This window comes from Nansenia antarctica (genome assembly GCF_963989245.1).
Source record: "Nansenia antarctica genome assembly, chromosome: 1".
Taxonomy (NCBI): domain Eukaryota; kingdom Metazoa; phylum Chordata; class Actinopteri; order Argentiniformes; family Microstomatidae; genus Nansenia; species Nansenia antarctica.
Genome location: NC_137674.1, coordinates 108,774,655 through 108,787,420, shown reverse-complemented (window position 1 = coordinate 108,787,420; position 12,766 = coordinate 108,774,655). Strand labels below are relative to the sequence as shown.

General features: G+C 45.0%; 1 protein-coding gene across 1 annotated transcript in view; it reads left to right on the top strand.

The window, feature by feature from the left end:
* LOC308156358 (alkaline phosphatase-like) overlaps positions 1 to 7,720 on the top strand; it is a gene marked incomplete at both ends in the record, with an annotated part of 24,043 nt that extends 16,323 nt beyond the window's left edge. Inside the window, 6 exons of the mRNA XM_080529696.1 lie at positions 144 to 219; positions 670 to 808; positions 1,128 to 1,312; positions 2,380 to 2,496; positions 3,226 to 3,638; positions 7,640 to 7,720. Of these exons, the coding sequence (XP_080385822.1) occupies positions 144 to 219; positions 670 to 808; positions 1,128 to 1,312; positions 2,380 to 2,496; positions 3,226 to 3,638; positions 7,640 to 7,720 (1,011 nt within the window). The remainder of the gene's footprint in view (positions 1 to 143; positions 220 to 669; positions 809 to 1,127; positions 1,313 to 2,379; positions 2,497 to 3,225; positions 3,639 to 7,639) is intronic.
* Between the last annotated feature and the right edge of the window lie 5,046 nt (positions 7,721 to 12,766).

The window sequence follows — 12,766 nt, the reverse complement described above, 5'->3', positions numbered from 1 at the left end:
TTGGCGTTGTCGTCATCATCATCATCAGCGTTATTATTATTATTGTTATCATTATTGTTGTTATTATTATTGTTATTTTTATTGTTATTATTATTGTTGTTATTATTATTAACAGTGAGTGGATCCTCTGGTCTGTGTTGCAGAACAAGGTCTCCAAGTATGTTTGGCACAAGAAGCAGTTTGATGCGATCAACGTGAAAACTACTGACCGTCTTATGGGTAATGGGGTTGTACACACACACACACACACACACACGCACACGCACACACATCCACCCAGACATAGACACACACTATGCATGTGCACGTGCACACGCACACACACACACACATCCACCCAGACATAGACACACACACAATGCATGTGCACGTGCACACGCACACACACACATCCACCCAGACATAGACAAACACACACACACTCACACATATGTATGCACGTGCACACACACACACACACACACACACGCACACACACACACACATACACACATAAGCACTCTCTCTATTTTTTTTAAGCACTCTCTCTCTCTCTGTACTGTGTCTCTCTCTCTCTCCCTCTCTGTACTGTCTCTCTCTCTCTCTCTCCCTCTCTGTACTGTGTCTCTCTCTCTCCCTCTCTGTACTGTGTCTCTCTCTCTCTCTCTCTCTCTCTCTCTCTCTCCGCAGGCCTGTTTGAGCCTAAGGACATGCGCTTCGAGGTGTTCCGTAACGGCACGCGGGACCCTTCCATCGTGGACATGACAGAGAAGGCCATCCAGATCCTCAGCAAGAACCCCAAAGGCTACTTCCTGTTTGTGGAAGATGAGTACCTTTGAGAATCAGAATCAGAATTGCTTTTATGACATCAATGTACGGATACAAGGAGTACAATTCTTGGGTACAGGTTCAATTAGACATTGGCATTGCAGCAGAAATACAAAATCACTAATAGAATAAGCAGGATATAAACAACAATCAATAAAGAATAAGCAGGATATAAACAACAATCGACAATAGCTGTATATACAATAGCGTCAGAGTGTCAATAACAGAACAGGTGATAGCAGCAGAATGTGAATCAGCATAATCAACAACCTTCCTCTTCTTCTTCTTCTTCTTCTTCTTCTTCTGTCTTTACGAGGGAGGATCGACCACGGTCACCATGACGGAATCGCTAAGCTAGCTCTGACGGAGGCGGTGATGTTCGACCGGGCGGTGCAGCGCGCCTCCCACCTCACCAGGGAGTCCGACACCCTCACCGTGGTCACCGCCGACCACTCCCACGTCTTCACCTTCGGAGGGAACACCCCCCGCGGGAACCCCATCTTTGGTACGGCCCGCCGTACGACTCCCAGGTCATAGGCAGGGTTCAAGTTCAAGTTCAAGTTTCAAGTTCAAGTTTATTGTCGTATGTATTAATACAATGAAATTCTTCAGCCTCGTCTCTCTCTGTAGTATCACACACAACAACATAGTGAACAGTGCATAGGCAGGGTGGCTGGTGTGTTTAATGATGTTTCCATGGGTCCTTGAAATCCTTGAAAGTTTGTGAATTTGAGAAAAATAAATCAAAGTCTTAAAAGTTTTTGATGATAGACATGGGTCATTGCTTGAATTCCCCCCTTTCTGTCTCTCTCTCTCTCTAAAATGTTTGATATAATATATATATTCAAAAAAAAAATACTTAGCTCGTCAACTAGTTCTGTCTCAAACTATGCCAAACTATGTTGGGTCCTTGAATTTGAGGGAATTGAGTCTTGAAAGTCCTTGAAAGGTGCTTGAAAGATGCTTGAATTTGATGTTTCAGAAGGTGTGGGAACCCTGCATAGTTCATTCACCCAGGTCCTGTAGCTGTAAACAGATGTATAAAACATTCTTCTTCTTTTTTTGTAAAAAATAAAATAAAAAATCTCTCACGTCCACCATGTTACATGATGTGATAGAAGGTGGTGAAAGCGGGAGCAAGTTGGCAACCGACCAAATGTTCAGACTTTTATTCTGAAAAATGTAAATACATTTCAATGTTGTTGGAACTAGCAATGACACACTCGCTAGTCAAGCCAAAACATTGCAATCCAATGGAGTGATGCCCATTGCTACCTAGTTAGTGTAGAGTAGTGGAGGACTTCTCACCGAATCCATTGCATTGCAATATTTTGACGTGACTACAGACTGTGTCATTGATTTTCAACAACGTTGACATTTATATACATTTTTCAGAATAAAAGTCAAAAGAACATTTTGATTCGTTCGATGAAGCGACTTGTTCCCTCTTTCACCAGCTGTTGTCACCTATATAAAACAGTTTAAGAACTTTAAACTACTCATGTCCACCATGTTACATTATGTTCACTACGCCCCGATCTTTCCTGTCGGCCATCTTGTCATGTTGTCCAGGTCTGGCACCTAAGAGGGCTGATGACAAGATGCCCTTCACCAGCATCCTGTACGCTAACGGACCTGGCTACGTGCACGTCAACGGCACCAGAGGAAACATCAGTCAGGTGGATTACTGTAAGTAAGACTCTCTGTTTGTGTGTGTGTGTGTGTGTGTGTGTGTGTGTGTATATTGAAGTAACCACTACATAGGACCAGGTGTAACAAGCACAACCAGGCTAGGAACAGACACCGGCAACAGGGAGCAGTTCAGCCTCACCGGCGTGTTTAATAAAGAATAATTAGCACAGGGGATAAAGATAACTCAAATGGCCGCCTGGCACCTAAAATGTCCAGGGGGGGGGCGGGGTATGGCTCCACTAATGGCTCCAGTACTGGGGCTGCGGGCAGGGTCGGTCTGTGCCCGGGGGGGGGGGCTCTGTCGTTGGTTGGAGGGGCCTACCGGCTCCCCTCAGTGGCTGTCGGGCTCTCTCTCCGTGTTTGGTGACGACAAACGGAGGCCTCATCAATATACTTTTGTCTCAGAATTGTTCTGCCTGGAGACCGGCTCTCACCCAGTCGAAGCGTCCTGTCCCTCCGTAGCTCTACCCACTCTGTGTCAGCTCCCCTGCCTGCGCAGGTGTGTCTGTGCCTGCGCAGGTGTGTGTGGAGGCGCAGGTGTGGTACATTGGGCTAGCGAGCCTGTGGTTTTCTCTCCCTGGTCGTCCACCTGATCGGGGGAACGTGGGGCAGGTGTTGATCTACCTGGCTGGTACTACGTGGGGGTTACTACAGTATGTGTTTGCATGCCTGTGCGTACGAGTGTATGCGTCGCGCATCAATGCCTCTCCCTCCTCCCCCCCCCAGATGACGAGGAGTACATGCAGCAGGCGGCGGTGCCCCTGGACTCAGAGACCCACGGCGGGGAGGACGTGGCCATCTACGCCCGCGGTCCCATGGCGCACCTCTTCCACGGCGTGAAGGAGCAGAACTACATCGCCCACGCCATGGCCTACGCCGCCTGCCTCGAGCCCTACAGGGACTGTCCCCCCCACCCCCCCCCACCCCCACCATCACCACCCTGCTCAGACTGCCCCCCCCACCCCCCAACATCATCACTATCACCCCCACCCTGCCTGGAGCCCCACTCAGACTGCACCCCCCATTCCCCGCCATCATCACTATCACCCCCACCCTGCCTGGAGCCCCACTCAGACTGCCCCCCCCACCCACCACCATCGTCACCCCGACCGCCCAGCGGTGGTGGGGGCCCCTCCTCGGCTGGACACACACACACACACGCCTCCTCCTTCACACACACGCTGCTGCTGCTCTCTCTGACCTCGGTCTCGGTCGGCCTCCTCAGGGAGGTGTGTAGATGACGACACACACACACACACACACTCACACACACACACACACACACACACACACGTATACACACACACACATGTATGTCCGCGCACACATGACACCCACGTACACACACACTCGTACACACGTACACACACACGAACACACACACATGCACGCACACACTTACTCCCATGGTGCTAACAACTCTTAGGTTGTGTGTTCGATTCCCGCTGGGACCATATATACCGGCAAATGTATGCACTCACTGCAACGTACGTCGCTTTGGGTAAGAAACGTCGACTAAGTGGTATATGCAGTGGGGTGGGGGTGGGGGGGGATGCAGTGGGGGGGGGGAGTATTCAAGATCACTCCACAGTCTACTAACGTGAGTGGTTTAGGTTTAGAGACGTATTATTAGGCGTTGTGAGGGATATATCCACCAGGAAACAACGGAACTAGGAGTATTATGTAATGACTCTCAAAGAAAATGGGTTTTCAACTTTCAACCCTAAAAAAGGGGGTGGGTCTTAACCTGCTGTCAATCATCAGCTGACTAGAGCCAATGAGAGATCATTGGTGACCAAAGAGCCTCTAGTGGTGTAAACGGGACATTACCAGTCACATTGCAGCATCATGTGGTGGTGCTTGTGACACGGTCTGGTGAAAGGGGGGAACAAGTCCAATCAAAATGTTCAGACTTTTATTTTGAAACACGGAAATATATTTCAACGTTGTTGAAAATCACAATACTCACTCGCTAGTCAAGCCAACATATCGCAATGCAATGGATTGGGTGAGTAATCCCCACTGCTACCTAGTTAACTATAACACTACTTTACATTGTTAGCAGGCTCACAAAACAAGCTGTGTTAGTTGACTAGCGAGTGTGTCGTTGATTTTCAACAACGCTGAAATGTATTCACATTTTTCAAAATTAAATCTGAACATTAATTCGGCTGCCGACTTGTTCCCCCCTTTCTTCAGACCGTGTCACATTTCTGTTTAGATCACTTTGGCCTCGTTCACACGGCAGTGAGATGTGACCCAAATCCGACGTTTTTCCCAACATGCGACTCAGGTCTGATTTATTCATGACCGTGTGAACAGCGCAAGTCACATGAAATCTGACTTTTTTAAATCCGACCTGGGTCGCGTTCAGAGGTGGTATTATATCGGATACATGTCTGATATTTAGCACCGTCTGAACTGTCATGTCGCGTTTAATGCGACTTTTACGTCACTCTATCTAGAGCGACAGAGATACAATCATCACAATTCTGCGCCGGTTCCTTGGCGGTAACTACAGAATGAACATGAACATGAATCACTTCCGTAAACAGTGCGCTGCGCGTGATGTCCTGACGTCATTGTTATTGTCCTTCTGCACATGCGGGTCTGTTCAGGGCCGTGGAATGTTCACACAGGAGTCAATGTAGGTCAAATATAGGTCACATTTTAAAAGTAATGTGAACTGCCAAACAAAACAATCGGATCTGTGTAAAAAAATCGGAATTGAGCATCAAGACCTGCCGTGTGAACTAAGCCTTTGTCAGTTTGCACTGAACTGTGATGTACTCACGAACACAGTTTTACAAGTACGGAGGCCTATGTATGTCAAACCTGAGACAAGAAACGGCCTGTGGCTTTGAGTCTGTTCTGAGGACAACATACAGGCAGCAAAAGAAAAGGAGGACTTTTCATTCCTCTAAACAGGAGCGTAAGATCCTCCTTTTCAATCTGCGGTTTTGCATGAGGGCCTAAAGCCAACATGAGGGCCTAAAGCCAACCGTTCTCTGCTCAGCCTTGCTGAGGGTAAGGATGTCAGCTTCAGGGTCAATAAAGGTCGTAGTTCAACCTTGTCTATGACCTGTCTGGTGTGGCTGCGTGCTGCAGCGTTTACTGTACCTCACATGACGGTCACCAGTATACTATATAATGTACTCTATATCTCTATTTTCATTGTTGATTTTTTGAAAATGAATGTATTTTGTATGCAGACATTGTTAATGTATTTTTATAAATCTTTTAATTTTTCTTTTTTTTTAATACAAAATTGTGTACATATATCTACAATAATAAAAACTATGTTGTCTACCTTTCCCTCCGTACTTTCTTGTCTCACAATTCAACTCACATTATGACACAATTCCTCTCTCTCTAAAATCTTTTGTCTGCATTATTAAAAAAAAAAAAAAAAACGCTTACTGTTTTCGTAAATTAGCTCTGAGAGTGCCGGAGCGCACACTGGGTTCAAAGTCATAAAGGGACCGAGTAATATCGATTGGACGAGAGGCATTCCATGAGTCATCCATCATTCATCAGCATCATGCTGAGCGAATTTCTCAAATGCACTTGCGCTGAAGTACACTTCAGCATTGTGTTGTAATGGTAACAAAATGCTTAAATCGGTTACAGTGTCCAGTAAGCATTTGTAAAAAGCGCCTTTCGAATCCATTTGTTAGTGCAGTTACAGCGAGCTAACTTGGTTTAACTTGGTTTATGCTTGCCACCCACCAAGAAGAGGAAGAGGAAGAGGAAGAAGAAGAAGAAGAAGAAGAAGGAGGAAGAAAAAAGTCAGAGTTTTAAGCACCTAACAGGTCTGGCGTGCGCCTCTATTGCCGGGAGTGACGGTGTAGAACCAGCTGGCCTTGACCTGTACTAGCCTGGCATCAGTCAGCCCCGCTACGGGCAGCCAGTTATTAATAACCCCTTAGAAGTAAGAGGAGATAAGATTAGATAAGATAAGATTAGATAAGATAAAATAAGATTGTATTGTACTGAGGAAAATGTTCTTGGACACACACAGACAGTACATAGGATACAGTCTGCTGTTAGAACACAACACCACAACAAACAACAATTACACATCGACTTCCCATCATGCACCACAGCACAATTCCCATCATGCACCACAGCACACTATCCAACATGCAACACTACCCATAATGCAACACAGCACACTACCCATCATGCAACACAGCACACTACCAATCCTGCAACACAGCACACTACCCATCATGCAACACTACCCATCATGCACCACTACCCATCATGCACCACAGCACAGACTGCTTAACTACGCCTCCTGTTGGTTGTTTTGTCGAGGTGAAATTATCTCAAATAAAACGTGGAGAAAAAAAGTCACAGTTGGCTCGTCGGCGACTATTGTGCTGCGACAATCAAACGCAGGCCCTGTCTTCAGACCAGGATTGTTTTATGGTTATGAGGTGATTTGGAGTGTCTGCAAAGTGTTTTGGACGTCATTTCCAGAATGAATGGGGCCTGACGGAGCCTAAAACATACGACTGCTCAGTATCTAAGGAAGCAAAACATGTAACTAAAGACTGTCTGGGTTAATCAACTGCAGAGGACGTCAGGCCAAAAACCAGGAAGGAAAAAATGAATTTGGTTGAACATTCCTTTAAGTTAACTGAATTTCATGTTATTCACACATGGAACCAATTTAGATTTCGCTCTGCAATTGTACAAACTGTACTGCATGTGTTTATGTTTACCAGATATACACAAACATTAGCTTGAATCCTTTTTATACCAGTTCACTACGTACAGCAACACAATGCTCAACACATAGCACTGTTTGTCCTCTGGAAAACATTTCAGTCCCCTAGCGATGTGATCAATGATTTAATTACTGATTTATTGCGGCTGTAAGAGTTGTTTCGTGCGGTTAATCCCCAGAGATAAGGCAGCGCAGCATACTAGTCCCTTCGGTGACACTGCGTTATGTGGAAAATAAATGAATTCGTTAAGACTCGTACACACTACCAAGCGTTGGCACGTTATTACCTGTAGTCGACCCCATTCTTATTCTGTACAGGCATATCAGAGACAAGACATCACTGCCTGATAACCAGGCCTCGCCCCCAGATAGCCTTCTTTATATTGTTCTGTGGGTGTGGTGCAGATCCCTGCACAGATAGCCACGGTGCGTTACCTTCCAGAAGTTTCTTCAGGTTGCCACGTGCCTGGCTCACTTGCAGAGTAGCTGGAGTCAACTTTGTTTAGTCACCAGCTGCTTTTTTTTAGAATGTACACATTTGGTTCATACCCCCGGAAGTGTCCCTGAGCAAGGCAATAAACCCTTAATTGCTCTATAATGGCTGTGACCCCTTGCCTAGATGCCCCCTCTAGAGCATAAATGTGTTTTGTTGAACTCTGTGCAATGACAAACTTTGAATCCCTTTCCTTTCCCCTAGGACTCTGTGTGACCCTGATAGGATTAAGCACTCACTACAAAGTGAACCGTTGCATTTAGGTGTGGTGTGTACTGGACCTAGGAACCGATGGAAGATAACAGGTTTCTTAGAATGTAATTACAGCCTTTGTAAATGTACTTAGTGCCTGAAGCACAATCAGTTTTATTTATTAGGTGCATATACATTTATAACTGCTATTAGAAAAGAACAACAAAAAACTACTGTTTCAATGATGTTGGGTGCTACAGAGCTAAAAAAAATAATATATATAATAATAATAAATCCAAAAGAAAAATAATAATATATATATATATAGAGAGAGAGAGAGAGAGAGAGAGAGAGAGAGAGAGAGAGAGAGAGAGAGAGAGAGAGAGAGAGAGAGAGAGAGAGAGAGAGAGACAGACTTAAGTGAAATTGGATGAGAACCAGATGAGTTTTTGGAGTTAAAAAAGCTTGACAGTTTAATCAGTTTAATGCATATCAGACAGCTTTTTTTAATTTTTTTAGGATGAATGAAGGTTTTTTCTGTTGAAAGAAAGTGAGATAGGTTGGTTGGATGGTTGGTTGGATGGAAGAATGGATAAATTAAAGACAGGATGGATAGATGAGAGAGGGGAGGTATGGAATGATCAAAACACATGTCGAGGTGTCCTTGGGCAAGATACTAAACCCCAAATTGCTCCCAATGAGCGGGCCGGCGCCTTGCATGGTAGCTTGACGCCATTGGTGTGTGAATGGGTGTGTGAATGGGTGAATGAGAGGCCGTTGGAAAGAGCTTTGGAATAAGGTGCTATATAATTCAGTCCATTTACCTTCTGTGTATAGACACGACTCATTGAGAGTCATTGCTCTGCCAATCTGGAACACATGATAATAATAATAATATAATAATAATAACTTCATAATAACATTGCAGCTCAAAGTGCTTTGATCATTATATAATCATCATTTAATTATTTAGTCATTTAAAGGCAATATTAAAAAGATGGATTTTTAGTCTTGACTTGAACATAATATTTGCTGAGGTTGCATCCCTAATATAAACTGGCAGTGCATTCCACAATTTGGATGCTTAAAATGAGAATGCAGCCTCACCAAATCTCTTCTTTTGTACATGTGGTACACAGAGCAAGACCTGAGAGCTCTATTGGGCTGATATGAACCAGGGAACAACAGATAACATTAGTACATAGAACACAGTATTAACGAACAGGTATAGGAAACAATGGACCTATCGCTAAGCCACGCCAAACTCGGACAAACAAACAACGCTTCACTGACAGTGACTGACTGGCCGACCGTGACTGAATGACATTCAATGACTTACAATGGCGGGAGTTTCTGATCTCTGATTTACCACAGCAAGTAATAGACATGTTTTTTTTTAAATGACAAGAATATTTAGTCTAGAAGCTTTTCACCATCAGATATTAGCGAGTTGTTTGTCCGAGTTTTCTGCCTGTCGTGACTTTTGCTGTGATATGATTGGACAATTTCTATTTTGGGGCGTGGCTTAGCGATAGGTCAATTCCACCAGAATGTCTCCTGCCCTACCAGAGGTGACTAACTCTAGATCATGTTTATACAGACATAGAGGGATACAAGGCCATTCCCCTCCCCCACCTGGGACAAAACAAAAATACTCACATGGTCAAATGACTGTTCTAGTGTTAAATGATCCCACCCATGGCTGTTCTAGTGTTAATGACCCCACCCATGGCTGTTCGAGTGTTAATGACCCCACCCATGGCTGTTCTAGTGTTAATGACCCCACCCATGGCTGTTCTAGTGTTAATGACCCCACCCATGGCTGTTCTAGTGTTAATGACCCCACCCATGGCTGTTCTAGTGTTAATGACCCCACCCATGGCTGTTCTAGTGTTAATGACCCCACCCATGGCTGTTCTAGTGTTAATGACCCCACCCATGGCTGTTCTAGTGTTAATGACCCCACCCATGGCTGTTCTAGTGTTAATGACCCCTCCCATGGCTGTTCTAGTGTTAATGACCCCACCCATGGCTGTTCGAGTGTTAATGACCCCACCCATGGCTGTTCTAGTGTTAATGACCCCACCCATGGCTGTTCTAGTGTTAAACGTGTGAAACCAACAGTGAGGACAGTTAAGGTCTACACTGCTGCTGGTTGGATGCTAAACTGTGTTTCGTTATCTGATACTTGTACTCTGCAATGACAATAAAGTTGAATCTAATCTAATCTAATCTAACTAGTTATTTTTAGAAGGTCATCGGTTCAAGTTCAAGTTCAAGTTAATTTTATTTGTCACATGCATATCGTACAGGTACAATGTACAGTGAAATGTTACTGCCGGCTCCTAAGAAGTGCTACAAGAATTTACAAATTACACAAGCAGGTTTAAAATCACACAAAATCACACTCAAAAACACACAGAAAAACAAAGGCTTTGTACAGTAGATTGGATATGCACAGATGACATTTGCAGGTTGGGTAAAAACTATACTATTAGGTTGGACTATATGGAGATGCAACAGTGTGTACAGGTCAATTTACAAATCAATATGTACAGTTTTATAAATATATATAATATACTATTAATATACTAACATCTATCATAAATATAAAGTGCTGTAGTTAGTCAATATTGCGGGGGGGGGGCATCCTGCTGGGGGCAGGGGCAGATGCCTGGCTGTGGCCTAGGTGGTGTCATTCAGGTCACGGATGGCCTGGGGGAAGAAGCTGTTCTTGAGTCCCTCCGTGTTCGCCATGTGAGAGCGGTACCTTTTCCCTGACCGCAGCAGAGAGAACAGTCCATTATCAGGGTGGTTTGGGTCCTTCAGGATTCTCTTGTCCTTGGTCTTGCACCGCCTGGTGTAGATGTCCTGAAGGCGAGGGAGTGGTCCTCCTGTGGTGCGTTCGGCTGCCCGTACCACTCTCTGAAGGGCCTTGCGGTCCTGCATGGTGCTGTTCCCGTACCAAGCTGTGATGTTCCCCGTCAGGATGCTCTCGATTGTGCATGAGTAGAAACTCAGAAGAATCTGGCGGGACGCTCTGAATGTCTTCAGGCGTCTGAGGTGGTACAGTCTCTGTCGTGACTTCCCCACCACAGTGCCTATGTGTGTTGACCATGTCAGGTTCTTGGTGATCTGGATACCGAGATACTTGAAGTTGTCCACTCTCAGAGAGAGTAACTAGGGCGGTTGCTCAGTTAGGCCTTGAAGAAGGAACAGGCACAAACCTTCAAGAAGATGAAAATGAGACCGCTGCCAACAGAATTGACAACATTTCTGATGAAACCCTTATGTCAGAATCTGGGAAACTTCTGTTTCTTATTGCACTGTTGGAGAAGCTGCAGCAAGAAGGCCATCGCACACTTGTTTTCTCACAGTCAAGGAAGATGTTGGACATCATCGAACGGATTCTAGTCAACAAGCGTTTCAAGGTAGTAAGAATTGATGGCACTGTTACTCAACTCACGGCCAGAGAGAGACCGAGACTTTATGTGTGTTCAGTGTTTCCTCCAGGAATTTTTACAATGGTGGCGGGTAGCGCTGACCGCGCGCGCGCATGAAACGCGCACGCGCGCTCAAAACAACGACGTAATTTCAGCCAAAACTCGAGGATGGCCCAAAAAAATAAAATGTTTTCCTGTACTTCTCCCGTGTGTCTCTTATTGTCTGTGTCTGCATGTTTTTCCAGCATGTAATTCCGTTGTCAATAAAAAAATCGTCTCCCACGACTCTTTCCGGACACGTTGGAATTTTTACCGTAACCCCCGGAGAACCAAAGTTATTAAGCCGCAAAGGGTGCCTCATTTACCGCTGCTGGAGGAAAGTACCGCTTACCGCTGACAGCGGGGAGAGGAAATATTTCTACCCGGGAATTCGCTCCTTGCTGTGTCCACGGTGATAGGAGTGGAGGATAGACTCCATTCAAAAACTTTTCGATTCCATGGCTTGTCCTCTTTCCGGACACATTGGAATTTTTACCGTAACCCCCGGAGAACCAAAGTTATTAAGCCGCAAAGGGTGCCTCATTTACCGCTGCTGGAGGAAAGTACCGCTTACCGCTGACAGCGGGGAGAGGAAATATTTCTACCCGGGAATTCGCTCCTTGCTGTGTCCACGGTGATAGGAGTGGAGGATCGTAGTTTGTAGACTAGACGCAGCCTAGATGTATTCGACCAATCACAAAACAGTTTTGCAAGCGCGTCGCTTCGCGCTTGTGGGTGTGTCTAGCGCTGTGAAGGTCTGAAAAGCGGCCTAAATCTTTTTTTGTTGTTGTTGTTGTGAGAAATCTGAATGGTGGCGGAGGAAATTCCATCGTGGCGACCCGCCACGATGAAATGCATGTAGAGGAAACACTGGTGTTCTCCATTCATCATCCAACATCCATGTTCAGATGTACACAAAGCAATGTTTTTTTACTATGATGTTCTCTGGTAACATCTAGCTAAACCTTGTCAATAAAGTTCATCAAAGAAAGAGGCGTAGAGTGGCTTTTCAAATCAGGTGAATTGAACTGGTAAAAACTGCAAGACAAACAGCACAACACATGTTTCAACAGGATGTACACAAACAGTGGTTAGCTAGAAAGTCCGCTTTTTTGGCCTAACAATCTAGCTACAAAATAATAACTAAAAACATAATATTCCCAACAAATGATGACTAATATATAAAGCTACCAGTCCAACACTTGATATTTCGTACTTACAACATTGCTTTGTGTACATCTGAACATGGATGTTGGATGATGAATGGAGAACACACATAAAGTCTCGGTCTCTCTCTGGCAAAGGACGATTTCCCAAACCGGAAGTATATTTGCGGTAAACCGGAAGTGGTGTCACTACATCAAA